Genomic DNA, 26,705 nt, shown 5'->3' with positions numbered 1-26,705 from the left:
CCAGCCGGGCGGGTGACGACAGCGGGGTGAAGTGCAGGTCAGTTGCTGAGCGTCGGCGGCTGATGACGGCGATGTTGGTGATGGTGGTGGCGGTGGACCGGACGGTAGCGAGCCTGCGAGGTACCCGTCGGTGGGACAGTTCGATACTATGGGGTGGGGTCGTTGGGCTGGTAGCCATGACTACAGCCTAGTCCATAGTCATGTTTCAGTCACATTCCACAATCATAAATCACACTGACAGCCCGCTGCTAGCTAGTCACTGGTGCCGAGGCTCACTGGAGGGTCAGTTAGCGGTCCTTCTAGATTGATTGGGCGGGGCGTTAATCGTCACAAACGCTGCGGGGTTGTGAAGTGACATCAAATCAGGTCAGACGGCCACTCAGTGGAAGACTCCGAGGTCAGTTAGCAACGAATACCTGTGACTTGCGACTCGAGATGGAACGCCGTTAAGAGGCTGCAATGGGATAGCAGCTACATGGCTCGACAAATGATTTTGGGGGACTACGAGCAGGTACTTGGTGCCCATGTGGGCGCGAGACGCCTGTGATCAGGAGACCCTCGGTCGGCTGGCGACAGTCGGACACTCTCAGCTCGCGGTCGCCAAGGACGGCCGGATGCTCACACGAGCGGTTGGTACCCAATGATACATTCTGAGGCTTCCCGCATCAACTAGGGAACATGCATGTGTCTGGATCCCAAAAGTGGATCCTGGATCCCAGTTGGCTCCATATTTATGAGTTTCAGAGATCTGTTTTGGGTCTTCAGTAGCATATCTGCTGACAAATGTTACGGTCTTTGCTTCACCCAGCTTAATACCCGTTCAGCCATTCAACAGTGCGCGAGCGCACGCTTCACCTGGTCGTCTCTGGCGACCAAATGCGCGAATACCCACTTCTACAGGCTGCATGTGTGAATAAAAGTATCCGCATAAAATTATCAGCTGACTTCCAAAGAATAAAGGCTAGGTTCATCATTTGACAGCACACTCGCAAAAAGCCGAGAATGGCGCGATCGAAACCGATAAGGGTGCTGTAGTACTGGAGAGTTTTTATGTCGTTCAATTCTATCGCTAGCTAGGACACTTGAAAGCTAACCAACCAGCGAGGTTCAGCCTTAGAATGCGTATCTATTAAAGCGTATCCACGATGGCGTTTGGCGGCTTTTGGGAGAACACCGGTTGCTGAGGCCATTTCGGGCTCGAATCCTCCTCTTACTGAGCGTTATATTGCTAAAAAGGTGAGCACATGACATGCAAACCGGCAGTCCTAAGAAACTTCAGCGATTGATGAGGTTCGACATCGGGATGTTTTCCGACTATGACGTCAGTGGCCCCAGGCCGCCGAAGAATTTCTGTCTTTCGGCAGACAGCTGTCGACATCCGACCGAGACATGGGTGACAGTCAGCGTTTGGTCGCATCTGCTGCATGGCGAAAATTCTTGGGCGCTGTTTAATCGAAGTGTGCATGCGGCCGTGCTATTTGGCCAGCACAACTCATTCCCTTTTACGGACATGTCGTTTGTGCGGATTCGCAGAGTACTATCAGATGTGGAAGCGTAGCAGACTCGGCGGTCTGCTCAGCTAACTCATAGCCAGACAGTCCCACGTGACTCGGGATCCAGACATTAGAGCGTTTCTACAAACATGCCATGCTTTATTTGAATGCCACGGGTACAGAACGCATCAAGGAATAGTATCAGACACCAAACGCATCGAACTGCCATTATGACGCTGTCAAAGGGTACACACCGACATCTGAGCGTCTCATGAGCACAAAACAGGACCAGTGTTCGCCTTCAATACACTACGAATGACAGACACAACACGACAAACGCGAGCTTCGGACGGCGCCTGAGGCATAGCAAACCCAACGAGTTGCGGCAGTGACGTCCACTGACAGAAAACAAACACAAAAAATCACTCAAAAATCGCGTCACAGGGAACGGGGGTCACCGTGGCCACCATCGGCGCCACAACCCCCTCCCCCCGACGCCTGCCGACAGGGCGCGAAGCGTCCGCGTCACAGACCTCCCCGCACGATGGCTGGCGTAGAGCGGTGCTCTCCAGGGTTGCCGACTGCGCCTGACGCCCGGCCCAGCAGGGCGAGTCTGCCTCTGCGCCGGCACGCTCGCCCGACCGGCGGCGCGTCCCACTCACAGCCGGTTCTGAGCACCGTGCCCAGCTGCTCACGCTCCCCGCGTCCCCCCGCCGAGGGCCAGCGGCCTCCGGCGCGCTCGGGGTCGCTCCACCTGCGACGCGGCCGCCACAACCGAGGTCGTGCTTCCACCCGGTCCACAGGGGCGTCCACACGGACAGTCACGCGCCATCCGGCCCACAGGCGCCGTCCATCGACGCTCGCTCGCGCAGGTCCGTGGCTGAAGTCTGCGGCTGCAGCGCACGTCCACATGTCCACAGCTGACATGTCCACCCAGTCCACGGGCGCGGTCAGACGTCCTCGCGCGGCTGGTAGCTGAGCTGCATGGGCGGCTCCTTGAACCGCCACCGCGTGACGAACACGAACTTGAGCGTGTGGTCCTTGCCCAGCATCTCGTCGTTGCAGAAGATGTCGATCTGAGGATGGAGACGACGGCGTCAGCTCCTCCGACGGCCCTCCAAGAACGCAGTGGACGCGTTATATTTTTTTAGGACAGGCTTCATCGACGTAGATAAAATTATGTAGATTGATAACTAAAAAAAAAACTTACTGTTCACAACATGTATGCCTACATAACCTGAGCAGCCGTTGCTATCTGAGCAGAACCAAACGAAACGCAAAGAACGAATGCTGCAAGCACGCGAAACCAAACAAAGGCACGTCTACGGGTAATCCAGAGAGCTCGGACAAACCAGTACCCGCACGTCTGCCAATATCCATAGACGCAATACGAAGTATGCATAAAAGAACGCGCCACGAACTAAAATAGCATGTTGTGCGAACAGCGTTGCACACAGTACAGACGATTGCAAACAACGTCTTCTCCGAGTCCCAGTCATGTCATGTGCGGGGAACAGAACGAGTACAGCCAACCGGAACGGGGGTGCAATGACTGATCGCGGTCTCCAGATCTCGGGGAACACACCATGTTGACGTCGTCTAAGGAGCAGCGTACACGGCGCGTGATTTGCGCCGCATGGCTTACCCTGCTTTGCACAAGCCCCAATGTCACTTTAGCTGGGCTCGGTTACGGCTTTTTCGGCCTCCAAAGACCAATGCGGCCTGACAACACCCGACTGAGAGGACGGTGGTCAGGCGCGGGGCACTACAGCGGCCACCCCAGCCTATATCCGCTGCAGAGCGCAAATCACCCGGCAATGCCACGCTTCCGCTCTCCGTTCTGCCACACCGTCAGGTGCAATATATTGTGGCCGGGGACCCTGGACAGTTGGAGCAGGCGTTCGGGCGGGACTTTGGTCGGGGCGCGCGTCAGGTGGGCTCGTGGCCCATGACCACGGTATGCCTGCAGTTGTGAGGCCTTCTGCGGATATTGGATGAAACGATGAAGGATAGGGAGGTGGATGTTGTGATGGTGGCCTTAACGGTTTGTTTGGACTACAGTCCAGCTCAACACACATGCCATCTATGGAGTACAACAGGCACCTCAGTTAGCAGCAAGCCCCACTGGATGGCAGGTCTGGTGCAAGAAATGCCCGCGATGCATTCTGTATTACCTCTTTGTACTTGTCCATACTGTTGAGGATCTTCAAAGCGACAAACTTCTTGAGGTGCGTGATAGTAGCTTGAGCAGAGCAGCGGATGTGTTCACGGTTCAGCTTGCTCAGTTTGGAACTTGAACATGCTAGAGAAATGTTGACCTGTCCAGGGGAACACAGGGTGAGTACGCTGGCCGTGGGAGGACACCTTACTTCGCTCATGATATGCAACTATAAACAGGCGAAATACAAATGGGCAGAACTGACTTAGCACCGTCATCGACCACAAGAAACGACGTTGATGGGATTAGGCCCAACAGAGTCAGTATCCTTTCTGTTTCCCACACCGTAAGCTGCGGCATAATGCCGGCACACAGCCGCCAAGGTGTGATTCATGACGTCCCAGCAGCAGCTTCGGTTCATCCCACAGCACCGGCGTGAGATACCATACCGCCGATGAGATACAGTCACAAGCGGCCGGGTATGTCGGTCCGTCAGCAGGCATACAGTCACACAACAGAGCGGGTATGCTGCAGCCGGCCGGCGGCGGGCGGCGCCGTCGGCGCGACACGGACCTGCTCGTCCAGCCGGTGATAGTCCTGGCCCTTGACGGCCTCCTCGGCCACACCATTGACTTCGTCCTCGGCCGCCGTCTGGTCCTTGGGGTTGGGCAGGCCACGTGTCTTGTAAAACAGCCGCTCGCGCTCCATCTCATCTGCGGCATAGACACCAGGTTAGTCCGCACAGGCCTGTGCTGATGGCTCCAGAAAGGATGCCATCCGAGACAGGTGAGGCAGACTAAGTTCCAAAAGCACTCCCTTGCAATCTGCGTGGAAAACACCGGTGCGTGAGATGACTGTGCCGCGGGACTGGGTGGCAGCACTGGATCAAAACTGTCCCCACGCACATATCCCTGCAGTTGGCTGGTGTCTGTGCAACCTAACTATTCATCATCATTTGTAAAAGGTGTCTCTTTTTTTAGAAGACATGTAGGCAGAGCTGACACAGACCTCATTCTGCCCTTGATGACTGAGCATAATGACTCTGAACTGTAGATGGCCACTTGAATGATAGTCAAAACATTTTGGGCTGGAGGTGTTAAGCCAGGTAGTGTTGTGCAATCACTATAACAAAGTTCAGCACAAAAATAATGGTGGACATTCACCTTCTTGTAAAACCAGGGCAAACATGCTTCAAAGGATCCAAGCCTACACTGCCCTGTCCCAACATGGTTCCACATTGCTGACCAGTTAGGACCCTTGCAATGTTTAGACTGAAGTATAGATGGCACAGTACCTAACATTATCTCAGTAATTACCTTCCAGTATGTTGGGGACCAGCTTGAAGACGATGTCCTGCATGGTCCTATCAAAGCTGATGTACTGCAGCGGGTGGGACTGGTGGATGATGCTGCTGCATTCTGGGCAGGTGTTCCGCTCTTCCAGGTGCTTCACTAGACAGCTCTTGCAGACTGGAGGCAACATGATTACATGCAGGAGCTTCTGAGATCAGGTGCCACTTTTGTGGAGTGTAATAACAAGCAATAATTGACAAAACAGCATTAACCATTTCTTTCATACAATAAGGATCATTTATCCCAAAGCTACAATCATAGTGCACACAATTTATACTTTGGTAAAGAGAAAGGACAAGCATATGCCTATCTGCATAAAAGGATAGGTTGCTTGATGACAACCAGCTTACATGTGTGAAGACATTCAGTAATAGTTGTGGCATCCACAAAATATCCTTTGCAAATCTTGCAGGTAATGTGTGGATTAATATCTTCTAGCTTGATTTCAACTTCCATCTCCTCTTCAGCTTGCAAGGTATGCAGTGGTCAATATGAGGTCTGGACAAAATTCTTCAAGATAGCTGAAAAAACAGTTTGAAACAATTTTAACATAATCAAACATTCTCTCCCTTGGACAAGTATGGTGACTGGTATATACACATACATATATATCAGCCACCATTCATATATCAGTGAATATAGCACAGGAAGTGTACTATGCAGATAAGGTAAAATTTTGGTGCACATGATTAAAGAGAAATCTAGCAGTGCATACAAAGGTGTACCAGAATTTAGCACCTCATTTTGCACCTTACTGTATCCAGATAGGTAGAAATGAGCTTTATGAAATCTCAGCAATAACAATTACTTAACCATCAAAAATCCAATTCTACCCACATTGGCCATGAGCTAGTCCATCTATCCATGAGTTGGCTGAAAATTTTTCAATGTTTGACTATGTTTCTGTACTTGCATCATTCTATGTTACTACAGACTGCATTTCAGGAGGAAGGAATACCAAAAAAGCCCAGAATATTAAGCATGCCCCAGCTAAGCCACAATTCCATTGTACACAAATTGTGTCAACCACAAAAAAACTGCCCATTCTGCTGGATACTTAGATGATGTTGGTTGAGCTGCATCCAAAGCATGGTTGTGCCAAATGCAGCCCCAACCACATTGCTCTGAATTTTCAACTGAAGATGGCATCAGAAATACTTTCAGGGCATGCTTGCGTGAAATCTGGCTAGCAATCGTGGCAGAATTTGATGAGATCTTGTTGGGGTACAGGTGTGGCACAAGTTCTAATTTGGGAAGTCATCAAAATTTCAAGGCAACCATCACATTAGCTTACTTAAGGCACGATAGCGTGCTTCATGATAAAATGACTTGCGAGGTCAGTGATAGTATACGTTGATACCTCATGTCAAAACAAAATTATCCATCAATCATCATTTTTAAGGGAGAACATATCGTAAATAGTCGTAAAACAGGTACACCCATACTCTTACCTTGGAATTTAAGCAATTACCACAGCAAGCACCCGAGCACCGCAGACACACAGCCGCCGCGGCCCTAGCGCCGTTGCTGCGCGTGGTCACAACATTACTACACACCAAGAACTATAAAAATGTACGGGACCACGGTAACAAGAATCCAAAGGAACATATCTCTTGCCCTTTAAAAATAGGCAGTGCGTACACACCCTCCAAAACGGTGGGCGGTTACGCACCGGGCTTATACACCGTCCAAAACAGAGGGCGGTTGCGCACCGGGCTTATACACCCTCCAAAAATATTTAAGATGCTTGTACGTGTCAAGCATACGCGGATTGGCAGCCTTGGAGGCAAGAAAGTGCAAAATGCAGAATCACGTGCGAAAAGTCGGCTCTATACGTGGTAGACATCAAATGATTACTGTGGTATTATAGCGCAGCGAATTACGGCAGTGTTTCAACATGTTCCGCTGCGCCGTTTGGAAATATAACCAACTCATATGGCCAGTGGGAGTGCCCCTTTAAAAAGCAGGACCGCCTTCACTGTGGAAAGAGGGGTCACACTCAAACGGCACGCCGCAAGCCGCAACAAAGGTCAGCATGGTTTTACCAGAGTAAAACAGATGGACCAAGCACACAATCTGCAAGCTCAGCATGAAAGTCCACCTGAGGAGTACCTCCTGAGGATCAACAAGTCTACACAGGAGACAACAGCAAATGAAAACCGTCCAATCGAGACAGCAGTACAAGTGGATGGAAAGCCGGTGCAGTGGGAAGTTGATACTGGTGCAACAGTGTCAGTGATGTGGGAACAGCTGTTCCGCAAGCTGTGGCCAAACAGGAAATTGGAGGAATCCAGACAGGGACAGAAAACCTACACAGGTGAGCCCATCTCTGTGGTAGGGGAAGTCAAGGTGATTGTTGCAAGAAAGTGACACAAGAGGCCAACTACCCCTGATTGTAGTGCGTGGATCCAGCAAGCCCCTACTGGGTAGAAATTAGCTTTCCAAGGTGAAACAACTGGCATGCAATCTTCCATGTGAAGGCCTCACTGGAGGGAACAGCACAAAAGATGCTGAAAAAGTTCCCAAATCTGACGAAGCCTGAGTTGGCAAAAGCCAACACTGAAGCCCACCTGGAGATAAATCCGAACGTGAAACCGGTGTTCTGCAAACCGCGACCGGTGCCCCTGGCTCCCCGACCAATGGTGGAAGAAGAGCTGGATCGCCAAATCGAAGCCGGAATCCTGAAGCCCTGCAAGTCAGCACAGTGGGATGCACCCCTGGTGACAGTGTTGAAGACGCATGGCAAAGTGAGAGTCTGCGGCAGCTACAACCTAACCGTAAAGAGAGCCAGTCACTTGGAGCAATATCCGCTGCCCAAAGTGGAGGAGCTTCTCTCCCAACTTGATGGAGGTCAAAAGTTCACAATAACCGATCTGGAACAGGCGTACTTGCAGATTCCGTTGTCAGAGTCAAGCCAAGACTACACAGTGGTCAACACGCAGAAAGGTCTTTTTAAAGGGAACAGGCTGGTGTAGGGAGTAAGCAGTGATCCTGCTGTCTTCCAGCGCCACATCGAAACCCTGCTAGCTGACATCCCAAACACCACGGTGTTTCTTGATGACATTTGTGTCACAGGTCCGGACGCCGCCGCACGTCTCGCTAACCAGGGGGAAGCATGAGACGACTGGATCAGGAAAACCTGAGAATCAACCCAAAAAAGTGACGGTGGTTCCTGCCTGACCTCTCCTACCTCGGGCTGCGGATCGACAAGGAAGGTCTGCACCCGACAGAACAGAAGGTGGCATCTGTGGGAGACGCCCCAGATCCTGAAGACGTCAGACAACTGAGGACGTATTTCGGCATGCTGAACCACTACAGCCGCTTCTGCCCGAAGCTGAGTGCCGTTGCCGCACCGTTGTATGCACTCCTGAGGAAGGACGTGGAGTGGCGACGGGGCACAGAGCAGCGGGACGCCTTCAGGGCAGCGAAGGTTCTCTCAGAGGCTCCCTGTCTCGCACACTCCGACGGTAATGCACCAGTCATCGTGTCAGCAGATGCCAGCTCCTATGGCCTAGGAGCTGTGTTGTCTCAGATGACACCAGAAGGAGAACGCCCAATCGCCTTCGCCTCCCACACTCTGAACCAAGCTGAAAAACTCCAGTCAGATCGACAGTGAAAGTCTGGCTCTGGTCTTCGCCGTCAAGCGATTCCACAGCTTCGTGTATGGAAGACCCTCCATCGCTCAGAACCGACCATAAGCCGCTCCTGGGGCTCCTCGAGAAAACCAAGAACCTGCCAGAAGCCGTCCCACCGCGCATGGTGAAGTGGAAGGTCACGCTGGACACCTACCAGTACCAGTACCAGCTGGAACGCATCCCCGGCAATGCAGAACAGCATGCAGCAGCACACGCCCTCAGCCGCCTGCCAACCTCTGAAACGGTGGCAGAGGCTGCAGTAGCTCCGCTCTTGGAAGTCGTCCACATGCTTGAAGCTGTTGAAGTACTGGTTACTGTGGTCGCTGCTCGAGAATAGACCAGAAGAGATGCCGCTCTCTCTGAAATTCTGCACTACACCCGTACGGATGGCCCAAGTCGTCAGAGGTGTCGCCAGCTCTCCTGCCGTACCAGTGCCGAAATGCCGAACTGAGTATCCAGGGCGGTTGCTTGCTCTGGGGATGCCGAGTGGTAATGCCACCACGGTGCCGCCAAACGGCACTCAAGCTCCTTCATGAAGGGCATCCATCCATTTTCTCTATGAAACATCGTGCGCGCAGTCAGATCTGGTGGCCTGGGATGGACTCAGACATTGCCGAGCTCACCAAAGTCTGTGATACATGCCAGCTACACCAGAAAGCAGAGCCTGAAGTGCCCTCTCAGCCATGGAGGTGCCCAGACGCTCCGTGGGACAGAGTACATGTTGACTACGCTGGCCTTGTGGAAGGCAAGATGCTCCTGATCGTGGTGGATGCTTATAGCAAATGGCCAGACGTCTGGATAACCAACGACGTCAGCACAAGAATGACCGTAGACCACCTACGGATTACCTTCGTCACGCATGGGATCACCACAGTGATCGTGAGTGACAACGGTGGCTGCTCCACCAGTAAAGAATTTGGCGACTTCACAAGCGCCAACGGCATCCGCCATGTCTTCACCCCTCCGCGTCACTCTGCGTCTAATGGTCAAGCGGAAAACATGGTGAAGCTCGTGAAACCGGAATCAAGAAGCAACGCCCCGCTCCGCTGCTCATGAAGCTCCAGAGGTGGTTGTTCCAGTACAGGAATACGCCACATACAGCAAGGGGGAAAGCCCCAGCAGAGATGCTGTTCAAACGCGCTCCAAGAACGCACCTGACGCAGGTCCACCCGCCGGAGGAGAGGCAGTACCGCAGCAGCACGGCGAGCGGTTTTGTAAACGGATCGTTCCGTACGGGAGACCCAGTCTTCGTCACAGAAGCGACCGGTTCGGCTTATAAGTGGCTCCCAGGAACCGTGCTAGATGTCTGCGGACCATCTTGCCAGGTTCTGTTGCAAGATGGCCGTCGGTTCCGTCGTCACTTCGATCAAATCTGTCCCCGTTGTACGTCTGGAGAGGATGGACTGCTCGAAACAGAGAAACGCTTCCCACCTGGTAGCCTAACCTCACAGCCGTTCATGGCTGCGCCCAGGAACGTGACAGCACCACAGCCGACTGACAGCAAACCAGCGACGTGTGCTCCGTCCGCGGAAGCTGTCAACCGGCCAGCGACGTCCGCTTCATCCGCGAAAGCTGACACTAGCCTCACGCAGTCCAGTGGCGCGCGGACGACGGAAACAGCCGATCTGGTTCCGCCGCCTGCTCGTCGGGTACGCAACCAGCGCCCGCCAGTGTGCCTGGACTTATAGTATGTACCGTTAAGCTAGTTTTTGTCAAGAAGGGAGGACTTGTGGTATTGTAGCGCAGCGAATTACGGCTGTGTTTCAACATGTTCCGCTGCGCCGTTTGGAAATATAACCAACTCACGAGTGGATTGCGACGCGCCAAGCCACGTGTATCGCATTGTGCCTGAAAGCCTGCGCAGCCAATAAACTCCCATCGTTCTGCACTGAGCGTGTATGCAACAATGAAACACCTGAGTGTGCCCAAGCAGGCCATTAGATGGGCCCCCGATAAGAGTGTTGGGCCCTAATCAAGTGAAAGAGAATTGGAAACGCCCTAGACCAATGTAAAGGACCCATGGGCATATCGCAAGTGTGTCGGCAGGTTAACCGATACCCACGTAAAGGGCCACTGAGCAACCAAGAATACCCCAGCAGGTTAAGGTATGGGACTCTGGCTACCGCTCACAGGGCCTTTCTGGCGAATGGACGTAATCCGTGGAGGGGCCTGTGATTGACAAGAGTTCCACGGCACGCTAACAGGAAGGGCCCCAACAACAGCGCAGGGCCCTCTGAGCAAATGCAAAGAAATGAAGGGCAACGTGGAATGCTCCTAAACGACCGAAATGAACCTGCAAGGGACATATATGCCCCCCCCCCCCCCCGGAAACAGCATGGGGCCGTAGACGGTATAATGGGGCTTAAAATTTCCAGTTCACAACTTTTCTAATCATTGAATAATTTTTGGGACTTCTCATAGGCCATTCACTTTCCCTTACAACTTCTTGGTGGCCTGAAAGTCCAGAGATACCCAGTTTTGCTGCATTTTGTGTTAAAAAACTGCACCTGTTCGGCCGACTATCGGCCCCCCGGAGCCAATGGGCCCCTTCGAGGCCCAAGGAGGGGCGGTGGCCCCCCTCTCTAGATCCTCCCCTGCTTGTTGCCGTAAGATTTGGGGGATACTTTTGTTATTTTCCACTTTTTGGCCTCTCCCTGAACTCAGTTTGCCCTTGATGTCGGACTGTTATGGGGAGAAAGTGATTGATCCTAAGCATGAAGTGTCATTCAGGTGACCACGACGAAATTTCAAATGGGAGCACTGTAAATCCGATATGGGACCAGGAGGACTAGCTTAAGGTCATTGAGGGGGCGCGGGTCGGACCCTCAAATACCAACTAGAGGGCCCGTTGCACCGATTGGGCCCCGGCCTGGGCCTGGGAGCCCACTTTTCAAGCAGGGACAAGGTCAGGACCCGTTATTTACATTGGTCAGTGCACCCCGAGCCAATGAGGGGCCCCTGTGTCGCCCAGGGGCACACAGCACCTAACCGGAGGTCCGGTGTTGACAGGGGTCCCCGAGTTGGTCAGGGAGTGTACGACGGTGCCTGAAGATGGACCGATGTGCCCTTCAAGACTGACGATAAACGGGCCGATGGGAAGGCTGAATGGCCGTAAGGGTCGAAAGGCTGCAGGTCATCCTGGCCCGTATGGCTGTGATCCCAAAGGTCAGTCAATATGCCTTTTTCGCCGATTGTGAATCACTGGGACAGTGCGGGCACCTATTTCGGCCGGAGACCACTACACCGAATAATTGACTCCTTATCGTTCTGAGCCCTGGGGCCCCATTTCTCTAGCAGGAACGAGACCGAGGCCCGCGATTTGCGTAGGTCGGAATCTCTACAACAACGAACGGTCTTTTGACGGCCAGGCCTCCAGAGTGTACAACAGGGGGTCCTGTGACGGAAGGAGTCCCGAGTCGGCCAGAGGTGACCCGGGGCCCTTGCGGGGCCCTTCACCCCATTTTAGCCGAGGGTCCGTTGGTCAAACATGGGTCTCTGTGCCAGTTATTGGATCACCTGCGTTTATCAGAGTTCTTGTTGCCCCAATGAGGGCTCTTGCGCCTATTCCGGGTCAAATGTCCCGGCCAGAAGCCGCCAAAGGGCCTTCCGCGGCAGGGAGGGCACCAATGTATGACGTACAGCTGTGAGGGCCTCCGGACGAACCTATCAGGCGAACCCGCCTCCATGTCGCCAGAATGGCAGCTGGCAGACACCTCGGGCAGGGACGGAATGATCTTTAAGCAATTGCCCAGAGCGGTCTTGTGCATCTAACTTTTCACTAATGTTTACACATTACATTACACACGATGTTTACACGTTACACATTTTCAATTAATGTTTGCACAAGTTGTTCGCCCCATTTAGATTTACGGTCAATCTTTACGGGACCCTCAATACCTCTGTGAGGTGCGGACTCCCTCTCCCTGGAGTGATGGAGTCCTCTTTATATTTAGTCCTCCCTCTGGCATTAGAAAGTACGCTGCTGTCCGGTATGAAGAGCCCAAATTCGAATTCACTCCGCTCAGAATTGAAGCAAGCTGGCATCATCTCGCCGCACCGATAGACCATGGAGCCACCCACTTAGCATCAGCCATCGTCGAAATTCGAACCCGGGCTTACCGCGTGCGAGACCAGCGTACTAACTATCCATCCACTTGGAATGCGGGCCCCGCGGGCGAAAATTTGTTATCAGAATAGGACTTGTTCAGAGTGAGTTAATAGATTTCGTGATCGTTTGATGCCTATCACGCATAGAGCCGACTTTTCGCACGGGATTCTGCATATTTGCACTTGCTTCCCTCTAAGACTGGCAATCCGCGTATGCTTGACACGCACAACCATCTGAAAGATTTTTGGAGGGTGTATAACCTCGGTGCGTAACCGCTCGCCGTTTTGGAGGGTGTATACGCGCAGCCTTAAAAATAAACACTGAAAAACCGAGTAGGATGACAGGCAGGTATTTTCGAATTCACTTCTGCTATTGGTTCGAGAAAGGCACGCTGCCGAAACATCAACCTAACTTTATCTCGATTCTCCTGTTTTTTTTTTCTCCGAGGGATAAGGCTAATATTACTGTCTTATCTATGTGACTAATGTTCCTCGCTAATGCACTGAACAACTAGGTTCGGTTATGTTAGGTTAGGCTAATAAAGGTAAGGTTCTGAACTATTCTGATCTGTCTATTTCGAAAACTTGCCCACATGCGATAAGAAACGTATTTTGTTGCGTTATGATTGTTATCGTGACGGCGTACATTTTCTATACTTCTTGACTTGCAGCAATGTTGTGACCATGCGCGGATAACGTGGCAATAGCACTGAGAGGCCGAGATCGCCGAGTGTTTGTGGCGCTCGGGGGCTCGCACTCGTAAGTATTAAAATTCGAAGGTTAGAGCATGAATTTACCTGTTTTATAATTATTTACGGTACGTTCCGCTTTCAGCACAATAAATGATGTACAATGCTCTTTTCTAACATTAGGTACTGTTGTATACCTATATTGTAGACTTGTTATGCGGACCTGAACATTACCAACTTCACCAAAATCCCCACTTTTGTGCCGCACTTTTTACTGGGTGAGCCACGCAAAAAAGGCGGAAGCTAAAGCGGAAGGTCTTTCCAAAATTATTACGGAGCAAGTTGCAGTGTCCATCATAGATTATTTCACGAGCTTCGTGCGGCCTGGCCACCACTCAAGGCCGCAGACACGAAATGGAACCATGCTAGCAGATACGATGAACAATACGACGTTGGACAATTGCTCCCGTGCTGGTGGGGGGACGCATCTTAATTCGTGGCACGGTTGGTGGGTATTGGGGTGTTGCGGGGCAGCGTTACGATCAAAGCATCTTGTCCTTTTTGGAGGAGCTGAGTCTTAAATTCTCTGTTTCTGGGTGTCACGTGACTTCGGTGAGGTTCAGAATGCCGAGGGGGTAAGATATGCGCTGCCTGGATCGAATGTTGGATCTGGCGTGGTGAGCAAGTGTGAGGTGCCACTTAAGGGTTAAAGCCTCCCTAGCAGCTTTTACCTGCATGTGTAGCCATTCAAGTAGTTACAAAGGCACATGTCTAATAAAAGTGTGCCGCAAAACTACCAAATATGCCAGTGACTTTTACAAAGCTGTTCAGGAGATTGAATGGGTTTACATGTTGAATGTCCTCAGTAATTTAAACTGTAAATGCCGCTTGATTGGGCCTTATACCCCAGAAATGCTCATGACTCTGACTGGTGTGTTTTATGTCAAGACATTATTGGTCTCATGTTTTGTTTGTTCTTGACTCTCCACTTAAATTAATTCTTGTAGAACCAATTTCATCTGACATTTATCTCCAGTAAAATTATTATTGTGCTGGTTGACCTAATTTTTTGGTGATATATAACCTGTTATGAATACTGTGCATCTCAAGCCATGCTAACCCTAGCACATGCAGTAAGGTTTTGGAGGAGATGATGAATGCATCGGGCTGATAAACTTATGTTAAATTAGCTTAATTGTTCTGTTGGCTCCATACAGGCAAAATGAGTCTTGGTATATCTGCAGTCAGCTGATTGGCCTGGGTCAGGAAAGAAATGATATATCTTGCCTTCCTAAAACAGAATGCAGTTTTATGCAACCAGCTGCAGAACAGTCAAAACATTATGAGGGCTCCTCTGCTGCTCATGGAATGAGCAATTATAGTTTGTATTAGTATCAGGGCAGTGCCACTTGCCTTCTTGGAAGTTGTATGTCTGTCAAAAAAGAGTATGCAATTGAGGCTTTTGTTCAATAATTAAGTAAGAACCATGTGACTTCTTCATCAGTTTACATTCACATTACTTATTACTTAATGGTATGGTACCTTATGGTATAGTAGCATATTTTAGTGATATGACAGAAAAAACATCCCTTTGCATGCATAATACTACTATTAAGCTATGTGTATTAACATGTAAGAGATGGGCATTATTGCATCAGCTAATTCTGCAGTAATGTACGCAGATGCATCACCATGCATATTGGAAAGCTATTTTGTGAGGATGAAAGCATTTAAAAAAGATGGCTGTTGTTATTGAACTTCTGTGACCTGACCGAATGTTTATTGGGCTTTACACACATACATATGATCTTTGTGTAAATTTAGTACCTTGTAATACCTGTGGACTTCATATACAATGTTTCCTTGGAGATGATTCTAGTGTCTACTTTCATGTTTCCATGGATTTATCTGCTTATTTCGTGGGCTTATAGTATGATTTCCGTGGGTTGATCGATCCGTGATGTTTTAGGCCATCATGGCAGAGAACAAGATGGAAATAGCTCCGCTGAAGAGCATGGATGACTTCATCTGTAACTCAGCACGATTTCAAATCCCGAACTTCAAGGATCCAGACAAGTGGACAAACCGTGTCATCCATAACCTACTGTACTATCAAACAAACTACTTTCTTCTGGCTATCATCATATTCCTCGTTGTTGGGTGAGTCGTAAAGTAGTTCGGATTATTGTCAACTCGTATTTGCTCCATGAAATCGTAAAGCGATGTTGTGGCAGTATTTGGGTGTCAGTTGGCAAATCGTTGTGGGGTTAGCTCACAGTCAGAACACACTTTCGGAGTCGGGACACTTTTTCCGTCACAAAAATCACTGGCGTCCGTTTCTACCGGATATGGTGTTGCCAATGACGTCAGTGTGATAAACCATGGTCGACAAATAACCCCAGACTTCAGCAGCGCCACTAAAACCACCCATGCTCCCTCCTTTTTGTGATTCTCCTGTTCTTCTCCCATCTCTCGTTCTCTGGTCTCCTATCCTACACATTTGTCCTATCTCATATCTGCTATCCCGTGCACATCTTCTATAGCCTGTTGTTTTCTGTGCGGCTGTACTGCACCAGCGCTGATGACCGGCTGCTCCCAGTCCGGGCGTGTTGTGCCTGCCGAGAGCTGTTCTCTGTGATTGGCCGTCTGTTGATGCGTGCGTGCGTGCGTGCGTGCGTGCGTGCGTGCGTGCGCACGTGCGTACGTGCTTGTGTGTGTGTGTCGGTGAGGAGCTGGGAGCCGTACGCCTCAGCCCCTGGGCTAGGCCGTGGTGGACACACTGCCGATGACGGGTGCATGGGTCATGTGTTGCCATCCCATATCAAGGTCATCGGCAGTAAGGTCAGCTGTCACTGTTACCGGTAATGCGAGGGGAGGGGTCGGCAGCAGGACATTACACAAGCGCTCGCCGATTTTAACACGCGCCCGGGTGGCCGGCTGGATACCCTTCGCTCGGTTGGGGGGGGGGGGGGCAATTTGACCCTCCTAAGGTCACGAGAACTTTGAGAGCTAGAGACGCCAAATTCGCAGGGTATGTTGACCTGTACGTGAAATCACTGGTCAAAATTTGGGGTTCCCAGATCATGAACTCGTGGTCAAATAAAGTCAAACAATGTCATATTCCAGGTTGGTCTCTTAAGTGCCCGCAGAAACTAGATAGCTGTTTCTAAGCAAAAGGTTGCATGCTCATTTGAGGTCAGTGGCCTTGTTTGACCTTTCGAAGGTTATGGTGACCAAAATCATACAAGACTGCTCGGAGTTTTCCATTTGAATAAGCGACAAAGATTACGCTAAGCAGTATGCTCCCAAAAACGAAATTTTGGCCGAGGCCATTTTAGGTAAATGACCTATTCTGATCTCTAAGAAGTCCATGGAAGATGTAGAATGCGGTTCCTGCTATCAACAAATTCGAAATGAGCACCAGAAACTATCCCATACAGCAAGCCCTGGAGTAATAAAACAGGTTGGTTTTGACCTTGGTCTGACGTTCATACCTGACCTTAGGTCAATGCAATTTGCTCATTGAGTTGTTGTGTTGTCTAAGAAAGCATTTCAGAGATGAATGGCTTCGTCTAACACTCCGTTGTTGCATTAGATTGAACGATTCCCTACAAATTGGCTTCGTTGAAACCATGGCCTGACTTTGACCTTCCGTACGTCAGCGACGTGAGAAGGTACATGTATTTTTTTCATGAAGCGATCTGCTATTCAATTGTCTACAGCTACGCAAAATTTGGCGCGGCTACGCCGCGCTGTTCGGAAACCATTCTGGAAAAACCTTTGGGAAAGGGGTGTCGATTTGACCCCTTACCCACCCTAGCGCGTGTTAACGGTCAATGTCCAATGTCCAGTTCTGCACATGGCGTTGCGAAGTCGGACTGTACCTGTCAGCGACAGTCCAATGCTGGGTTTTCCCACCAGGCTTTCAGGCGTGCCGCTGCGGGTGCAACGGTCCAGATTAGCATAGATAGTGTCTGTATCCAGCAATGCTCTTTGCGCCGACGATATTTTGCGCCGTTTATGCCTGAATAATGTATTGAATAGGTGTTATGAGGAATAACAGCTACCAGCTACCAGCTATCTGGGCGTGGAATTTGTGGTTGACTGCTCTTCGTTTTTGCTTTGCTAATTTTCATTTCTTCGTGCATTGCGAAGACCACCGAAAGGTCAAAGTTATGTGTTGGTTAACTTTCGGCGTACGTATCCACTTGGTGAGGGCATGCATAATGCCGAGCGCTGGCAAGCCTTTGAGATGCGAGAAACAGGCTTGGATATATCGATAATTCATGGGTGACTGGTCGGATTTAAAACTCGCCGAGGTGGACCGTATATTACAGTCGGAGTCGAGCGTGGTCTCGCCAGCGTGGCACGAACATTGCCGCGTTGACCTGTAGTGGCACGACACTAAACATGACAGGGAGTCTTGGGCGGGGGGGGGGGGTACTTGACTCGCAGCTTGATTTCGTTCGAGGGAGGGGACCTCGTATTTTTGTACGTTCGCCAGCCTCCTGACCAGAAAGGAAAACTTCGACGAAGGTTCCACGAACTTGATGGTGTAATCAATGGGACAGAACTCGTGTGCGGCTGTGCAGGTCTACTGGAAACAGCAGCAGGAACAGTGCCTTTGCCGTCCTGCATGCTATTTGGCAGCACATAACCGTCGACTGGGATGCGGATCTGGTAACAAAGCTGCCGCGAGCCCCTGACTGGGGCGTGGAGTTGGTAACAAAGCTGCCGGTTATAGTGTGTACCGGCGGCGGCTACCCTCAATACATTCGACGGTTCACGAGACGGTCCGCTCCGACGCCATCGCAGACTCCGCCGCAGGTGGGCATCGTATCAGATCGCATCCCGGCTGTAGAAAGGATCTTCATTGTAGTGAGAGAAGGGTCAAGCTCCATGCCCGGGCACTGTTGGAGGGGCACTGTTCAGCGTAAGGTGCGAGCCGTGTGCCCCCGAATGGAGCAGTGGATGCTGCTGTCCCCGATTCCCGGCGAGGACGACTTTCCATTTTCAACGGAATAGAAATACTTATAATATCTACGGGAAAATAATTTACTCTAACCGTGTACCATGCGTATCTTGGTGAGCGTTGTCTGTACACCTTTTTAAACGCTTTCCTGCACCAAACATACCTTTTTCGTGGCAACGTTTCCTTTTGCTCCACTTCAACCAAGCTTTGGAGCTAGTAGTCTGTAGCCGAATCTTGTAGCCTGGTGAATGAACGGGTGTAAAATAAGAATCACTTACAAATGGATCAATCTCATCAAGGGGACTTACAACGTGTCATGATACTTCAGTCATCAAAAAACAGCTGTGACTTTCCAACAGGTGGCACGTAGACGACGCTGTGGAACCCTGATGCGCTGGCAAAATCCGGATTTTCTTAAGGCAATATTTGGGCGTGACAATATCCACCTACAAACAATATTTGGGCGGGGGATGAGACGGGATGAAGGCAACCCCCTGCCACTAAATCAAAATGGGCCTTGCATATTCAGGGGGCCCACCGGCAGGGTCGGACACTCCAGTGTAAGCTAGAGTGCCCTTTGTGCCGATCGGGGGTATCCTTGAGTCCATCAGGTCCTATATGTCTGTGAGACATGATACCACCATGATACCATGTCGGTAAGACAGTACCGCACCGGCGGCAGTGTTCAATTATGCCGGAAGACGACTCCGACTGCGGAGGAATTTACGTCTCTCGTTTTGGACGCGGCGAAAGAGTGCATTCCGCGCACCTCTAGATGCCCCCGTCGCATCCCTGCACCTTGTTGGAACGAAGAGTGTCGCGACGCTATTCGCGCACGTCGGAGAGCTTTTAGGTCTTTTGACCGGCACAGCAGTGCATTAAACCTCATGGCTTTCAGGCAAGCACACGAGGCCGCACTGTACTATATGAGAGGCGAAACGTGAATCATGGCGCATCTACGTCAACTCGCTGATTCGCCACACGCTGACGTCACATATATGGGGCCGCATTAAACGAATCGCTGGGTTGCACCCACCAGTTTCACTTCCCGTACTGCGGGTGGAAAGTCAAGACATCGTTCGCCCGAGTAATGTTGCGGAAGCCATTGGGAATGCTTTGTCAGACTTTTGCCGAAATGGCACCTGCGATCCATGGTTTTTGCGACACGGCGCGATGTGAAACTTCGCAAGTTAATTTTTATACGGGTGACATACTGACGCACAACAAGCATTTCACTAGATGGGATTTCAAGCGCCCATTCGCTCACTGCGAAGTGTCGCGGAGCGGCCCGACCTCATCCACAATGACATGGTACGGATTTTCCTCCCCGTATACTACGAGCGCTGCTGGCACTTTCCAGTTGGAAATATGGAAGTCAGGTAGCTTCCCCCCGACATGGCGAGAGGCCACAGTGATGCCTTTTTAAAGCCCGGGAAAAGTGGGACAAACGCTCTCGACTGTTGTCCGATCTTCGCTTTGAAAGCTCATGACAGGGTTGGTGAACGTGCAGCTTTCATGGACTTGAAAACTTTTTTACCAATGCTCAGCGTGGATTCCGTAAGAACAGGAGCAGGACTGACCACATCCTAACTCTTGATACCGCATTGCGGGCCGGCTATATTAGCAAACGTCATACCGGTGCCATCTTTTTGGACATGAAAAAAGCTTATGATACCACGTGGAGACATGAAATTTTGATTAAGTTTTTTTCGGTCGTGTCATCCGGGGTCACATGAACAAATTTTACGAAAGGTTTCGAGTGACATTTTTTTTCGAGTGCGTGTTGGTTTTTACCACTGCTGCTGGTACCGCAGGAAAATGGTGTGCCTCAGGGCAGCGTATTAAGTGGCATTCTCTTCGCATTGATGATGAACGATATAGAGGACACACTTGCACATGGGATTCAGCCGTTCTGTGTACGTAGACGACTGCGCTATTTGGTGGAGCTCATCGACCACTCGCATGATGGAGCGACAGCTGCAGCTGGCTGTCATACGTCTGGGGAAGTGGAGTGTGCTCAAGGGGTTCCGGCTTTCCACATCAAAGACGACTGTAGTTTATTTCTGTCGTCGCCGCCGTGACTGCCCTGAAGTGGGAATCAGGCTGCGTGGGCAACGCATCGCCTTCGAAAATACCGTGAAATTTCTCGGTATACGATTTGACCGACGCCTGACATACGGGGAGGACATAAGAAATATCCGCGACAAATGTTTAAAATCCCTTAACATCCCAAGATGCGTTGGACATACATCATACCGTGCTGATAGGCGGACGCTTTTTCTCCCGTACCGTTCCCTCATTCGTTCAAAACTTGACTACGGTTGTTTTATCTATTACGGTACATCAGACCTAATCAAACGCATTTTGAGCGCCGTGCACCAGGCCGCACTACGCATCGCCACAGGGGTATTCCGAACATCGCCTATGGATAGTTTTGTGGTGAAGGCTCACGAGCCCCCACTAGCATTGCGAAGACAGATTCTGGGACTTCGCTACACGTGCAAGCTGGCGCAGTTCCCAGATCATCCAACGTGCAAAGCAGTGTTTTTGCATAGATAACGAAGGTTTAGCTTATTTCTGCTTCAACCGTCACCACAAACTTCTCTCTTTTGTACACGAATATGAGAATTTCTAGAAGCGAGCGGCTTAAACCTACTTGTCATCAGACCTTAACTCATGAAGACTGCTCCGTGGGAGACGTAGCATCGCCAAGAGTGGATGTTTCGCTATTAAACATGCAAAAGCAACGCGTTCTTATGACGGAACGTAAAGACGTAGCGTTATAGCACATGGCCTCCTTCGACGGATACGTGATAACTTATACGGATGGTTCGAAGACGGGTGCAGGCGTAGAGTGCGCTTTTGTGTGTAGACCCACAATACGGTCATTCACACTGCATGTACACGCGTCGGTCTTCACTTCCGAGCTTATAAGCCTCCTGGCTGTTGGTGGCTTCTCCTCGTCGAATCCACTGGTCCAGGGCATTCAATCGCGTCTCAGCTCACTGGATCGAACAGGAAAAACGTTCGCACTGTGGTGGATCCCAAGTCACGTGGGTATCTGCGGAAATGATCTTGCTGACGCGGCAGCAAAACGCGCTACGACAGAGACACGCATTCCTATAACACCACTACCAGCTCAAGACATGTACCCCGCAATGTCATCGCTTATGCAGAGACGATGGTAGTTCCACTGGAACTCGCTGAGAGCCAACAGGCCGAAGTTAGTGAAACCCCGTATCGGACTATGGCAGTCGTGTTTTCGCAACAATAGGAGGGAGGTAGTTGCCCTTTGTCGGTTACGCATAGGCCACACATATGCTACGCACCGTCACCTTTATTGGCTGACGACAGGCCACGCCGTAGTCGATGCTCTGATCCGCTGACCGCGCGTCACGCGCTCGCTGCTTGCCGTCACCTTGCTGCAACGAGAGTGCGTTTTTTCGTACGCAATGTCCAGAGTCGTACGCTATGTCACTTTTTAGGGGATTGTCCGCATGATGTCGAGTTTGGTAAAGTGTTACAGTTTCTTCGCACTGTAGATTTCCTAGTAATCTTTTCATCATGATACGAGGCCTGATCATCAAGGGTTGTAGGGTGACCTGATTGGTACACTTGTTTGATTTGCGGCTCTGCATAAAATGATGTTATGGGCGCTGTGCGACCTACAGCAGTCGATGCGCCCCAAAACCCAAAATAATGATAATCATCATTACCATCTTGCACCAACTGAGGACTCCTGAGACAGTGCGTGCGTCTATGTCGGCCAGAAACCACCAGCACCGAATAGTTGTCTCTGTGACGATCTGATCCCACAATTTGCACTGCTCTGGATCCCTGAAACAATTATCGGGGCCCCTGTGTCAGACAGGGGCCCGTGGTGCTTAGCAAGTGGTCATGCGTCGGCATGTGGCCCCGAGTGCGTCATGGGCTTTGTTTGAGCAGACCCGAAGAGGAACCGAAGGGCTCCTCGCTAAAATATGAAACATTGAAGCCATATTTTCCAGAGAATGTTCATTCTTTTCAGGAGCAACAAATGAAACAAATGGTATCACAAAGTTGTGGGCCTGCGCGCTTGCGATATCAGGAATAAGAACAGCGATGGCTGGGGCTGCTATTTCCGTAAAATTGAACGGCGTCGGCTTCTGTAAGTAACACCAGGCGGCGGGCGCAGCGCGCGCGAGAACGACCATCGTTAAATAATGCTTCCAAAATTCAAAATAAATCGGTACTGTTTATAGATTAGGCTTGGGCATATATTTTTCTTAATTTTGTGGTTGTTCTGTTGACGAAATAACAAAATATGTAAATTGTTCCTTTAATTTTGCAGGTCCAATACCAAATTTTCGTCAACCCGTTTGGTACCACTTACTGGTTAGCTACGGGGGAAATCCCGTGCACCCTATGGAGACTGCAACACCGGGCGTCGAGGTTTCGGTTATTGAGATTTGTGATCGTTCATGTCGTTTTTGTACATTACATGGTTTTTTTTGCTTATTGATCTGACTGAATATTTAGCATTTCCAGACGAACATGGGTTGGCCATGTGAATACAAGTTTTGGCCCATTCGATCCACGATCTACGGTCATAGGGTCCTCCATATCTCTGTAGAATCTAAATTGGAGTTCTGGCGAAGCTTCTGAGTTTTATCCGTTTAGAAAGGGCTCAGTCAGCCGTTATAAGATAAAGAGCGCCTGCGGTCTATTTCATGCAGGCGTTTAACGCCTGATTTCTTCCTTTTATTGTGTCCAAAATTCAAATAGAATTGATACCGCGATAGGTCCTGGCCTGTTCCCGGAAAAAATAATAAAACAGAAAATTGTGCCCCCAATTAACGTGTGGGAAATCCGCGCCCCTCCACCATCCCCTTTCCAACTCCAACTCCACCACTCCACTCCACCTCCACCGCCCCTCCACCATCCCCCTCCAACATCCCCTTTCACCATCAGGGGACCCTTAACCCCTGTACTCCCCCATTCTTGCCAAGGTCCGGGCTGCGTCCCTGCGTGGCATTATAACAAATATTGCTGCCGTATTTGGTTACAGACCTAAGCGGGACACGCAATGTCGCCGACGTTTATCCACTGTTGTGGGACCACTGTTTTGAGAACAAACGATGTTTATCAAGGACTGATTACAAGGGCCATTTTTGGAAAGTTCGATCACGTTTCGGAGGCAAAAATGACTGTTAATGTTTTCAAAACTTTGCGTACCAATAATGCTCCATGTTCTGATCTCACAAATATGTTTTACATGTTGGGTCAGAAATTGTACCGTTGAACACCGCAAGTAATGTCACACTCCTTTGCCGCACATGGGTATGTGTGACTTGCTTTTTGTGATGTTTGCAAGTACTCGCGTGTCAGTACGACATGCCAACAATAGCCTTGTCTTCGTTTGGATTCCCTAATTTAACAAGCAGAAGTTGCTGCCGTCTGACGGCGTTGGCGATGCTGCCCTCTTGCAGAGTGCTACATCCCCTGCAGTTCTGCTGTGGCATGCTAGCCATCTGCGTGATGTTCGTCATCTTTTACCACATCACCAACCGCAAGGCGATGGCGACCCGATTCAAGCGAGATCACCCACTACTGAGCCTGCTGCTTTTCCTGGCTGGCGGCAGCTTCATCGTCTACATGCTCGGCTCGGTGATGGTGTTCCTGTTCGGCATCTGCCTGCCCACGCTGGGTGAGCGCCTGCGCTGAACCCAAACTATGCCCGGGATCGCTACCAGCCGCCTCACAGTGAGCTGGCGTCGCGTGGAGGCGAACAGCCCCGGCCGAGTCCCCGTTATGAATAGAGAAAAGCGTGCTTATGGCGCGGGGAAGGGGAGGAGGCTGAGCGGCTGCGAAGAATGCTGAGTTGTCTCATTTCCTCCCGGCCTTTTCTGGCGAGCCGAGCCGACGTGGCTGGTGTAGTCATCGTCAGCGTGGAGGCGGGGTAGGCGGCTCGCTCCTCCAGGTGGCGCAGGGCGGCATACAGAGAGGCACGACCGATGTTGACTAGAACAAAGGTGGTTGTTGTAATACTGAGAGTAGCAAGAAAGAGACCGCCCGGATCACACGTTAAGCGGCGCATTCACAACGGTCAATTGCTGCAATTGATGGATTTGGCATGGGCTTCAGTGATGTGTCAGTTATAAAAAGGTGCCACTTTGAGTTCTTATGCCAGCACGTATTACAGAAATGTTGTAAAACTAGGTAGTAGTTTTGCTACGTTAGCAACAACTTTGCAAAGAGTACACAAAGTGCAACTCAATTTTCCTGTGTAGGTCTGGTTGTTGCCGATATGAACTCACTGTGCAGATCAATAAGGGGATTGTTTTCTTTCCCAGTGATGTTGGTTCACGCTTCAATGCGCCTGCGCAACATCAAGAACAAACTGACGAACAAGATGGACGCGCTCGTGCTGAAGAGGACGCCGATGGGCTTCTTTCTGGAGCAGCTGGGCGTGGAGAGCGACAAGTTGGTGCTGTGAGCGGCCGCCGGTGTGCCCGTCCTGCCGGCTGACGCGGCGGGCGGTGACCGGGGTCGCCTTCCGGTTTCGTCCGTTGTGACTGCGAGCGGTGCGGGACTGGCTCTCGGGGCGGGGTTCGGCCAGGCCGAGGCGAGCCGGACCGTCCTTGCCCCCTCCTGCCTCTGTCGCCACTCGGTGCCGAGCCATCCGTGTGTTGCGGCGGCTGCGTCCGCACCTGCACCGCTTTCGTTTGACGGCAGCTTCTCACTCTGGAGGATGGCGGCCTGCGGCTGCTCGGCTCACGTTCAGGCAACGGCTTGCGGCGTCAGCTTCTCTCGCAATGTTGCTCTTGCGGACCATTCCGGGGGCCTCCGTGGCACCTGCTGTGATACGGTGAACGTTTAGGGCCCGGCTAGGCCGATGGCGGGTCGTCTGTTTTTGTACCCGTGAGCCACTGGTGACGGATAACGGGTGTATGACGGAGCTGTGATGGATCTGATGGTGGTTCCCAGGGTGCCTCAAAGGTAGCAGCAACGGAGGGTCAGAAGCTCCTTCACGTGGTTGGAGGGGGAGGGGGGGGGGGACGAAGTAGCACCATACTTGCTGCGAGCCTAGTGCTCGTATGTCGGTGTATGAAAGCAAACGCCTTTAAAAACCTCGAAGACCCCCCTCCCCAATTGCGACGTATGGCAGAGCCCCTGATCGTGAAGACTGGAGCCGAAGTAAGCTGTCGGACGTGCTGGTTCGTTTCTGGACGTTGAGCCAGTCAACACTGTAATAACGAAGCAGTGATTCGCCGTTACTCACGGTGGCGCTTGTTGGACGTCAGCTCAGCTCTCCTTCGCAGTGTTGATAGATGCTAGTACGCTAGTCCACTGTTGTGTCGTGACGGTTGAGGCCAGTTCGGCTGTTCCCCGCGGTGCCAGCAGGCGCCGGTTCGTCTGGCCGCTGTGGCGCCGGCAGACGCCAGTGCGGCTGTTCCCCGTGTCGCCAAGCAGACGCCAGTGCGGCTGTTCCCCATGGCGCCAGCAGACGCCGGCGCGACTGGCCGCTGTAGTACCAGCATACGCTGGTTCGGCTGTTCCGCGTGGCGCCAGCAGACGCCGGTTCGTCTGTTCCCCGTGGCGCCAGCAGACGCCAGTGCGGCTGGCCGCTGTGGTTCCAGCATACACTGGTTCGGCTGTTCCGCGTGGCGCCAGCAGACGCCAGTGCGGCTGGCCGCTGTAACGTTTCCCTGACGCCGCCTGTTGCCCATATCGTCGCCTTTGCGCCTGGAGCCGGTGACCCGTGTGTGATGCGATCAGGCCAGAAGCCCGGCCACGGCGTCGCCGCCTGCTGACGAGAGCCTTCTGCTGTCAGCTGAGCCGGAGAAGCGGCCAGCTCGCGCTCGCTGCCCTGATCCAGGCCGCCTGGCCATGTGTGGCCGATGAGTGATCGGCGCTGCCAGTATCTAGTCAGGTGTTGGCTGCTATCCTGCTCTGCTTGGGGCACCCTCTCCCGTGTATTTGGGGTGATAACACGCGTCCTCCATACGTCCTAATACATGCTTGGGAGACATGCTGTGTCATATGCACGCAGGGCAAGAGTGGAAGGAGCCTGACTCAGTCGCCACTTTGACGGCCCTCAGAGCACGCATGGAACACTTGTAAGGGGTCAGTGACGCCATGGCCGCTAAGCAGTCAATGGTACGCTACAGTACGGTACACCACCACCGGGCAGTACGCTACAGTGTGTTGCGGCACCGCCATGACGGTAGACTACGGCACGGTACGCCGCCATTCTGACCGTACGCTACAGTACAGTGCGCCACCACTCCGTACTATTCTTTTACAGATCTCAATGAAT

General features: G+C 51.4%; 2 protein-coding genes across 7 annotated transcripts; one reads left to right on the top strand and one right to left on the bottom strand.

Annotated features, from left to right (window-relative positions):
• Positions 1-1,637: 1,637 nt before the first annotated feature.
• On the bottom strand, positions 1,638-6,524 carry l(3)73Ah (polycomb group ring finger 3-like lethal (3) 73Ah). The gene is made up of 6 exons (XM_037221892.1): positions 6,455-6,524; positions 5,354-5,524; positions 4,968-5,120; positions 4,225-4,364; positions 3,668-3,811; positions 1,638-2,569 (listed from the first exon to the last, which is right to left on the bottom strand). Exons 2-6 carry the CDS (start codon positions 5,457-5,459, stop codon positions 2,444-2,446), a joined length of 669 nt encoding a protein of 222 aa, XP_037077787.1. The 5' UTR covers positions 5,460-5,524; positions 6,455-6,524; the 3' UTR covers positions 1,638-2,443.
• A 6,906-nt stretch (positions 6,525-13,430) lies between these two features.
• LOC119098742 (PRA1 family protein 3) lies at positions 13,431-26,409 on the top strand. 6 transcript variants are annotated; one of them, XM_037221764.1, is made up of 4 exons: positions 13,431-13,504; positions 15,404-15,594; positions 23,875-24,092; positions 24,739-26,409. In XM_037221764.1, the coding sequence occupies exons 2-4, from the start codon at positions 15,410-15,412 to the stop codon at positions 24,879-24,881; spliced, it is 546 nt and encodes a 181-aa protein (XP_037077659.1). In that variant the 5' UTR covers positions 13,431-13,504; positions 15,404-15,409; the 3' UTR covers positions 24,882-26,409. The 6 variants fall into 6 exon arrangements, with proteins under 6 accessions (XP_037077659.1, XP_037077662.1, XP_037077661.1 ...); XM_037221767.1 differs by having other exon boundaries at positions 13,485-13,524; XM_037221766.1 differs by lacking the exon at positions 13,431-13,504 and adding an exon at positions 13,715-13,938.
• The last annotated feature ends 296 nt before the right edge of the window (positions 26,410-26,705 follow it).

Source organism: Pollicipes pollicipes, unplaced genomic scaffold, assembly GCF_011947565.3.
Source record: "Pollicipes pollicipes isolate AB1234 unplaced genomic scaffold, Ppol_2.1 Scaffold_4740;HRSCAF=5597_pilon_pilon_pilon, whole genome shotgun sequence".
In the NCBI taxonomy this organism is placed as follows: Eukaryota; Metazoa; Arthropoda; class Thecostraca; order Pollicipedomorpha; family Pollicipedidae; genus Pollicipes; species Pollicipes pollicipes.
This window is presented reverse-complemented; position numbering and strand designations above follow the sequence as displayed.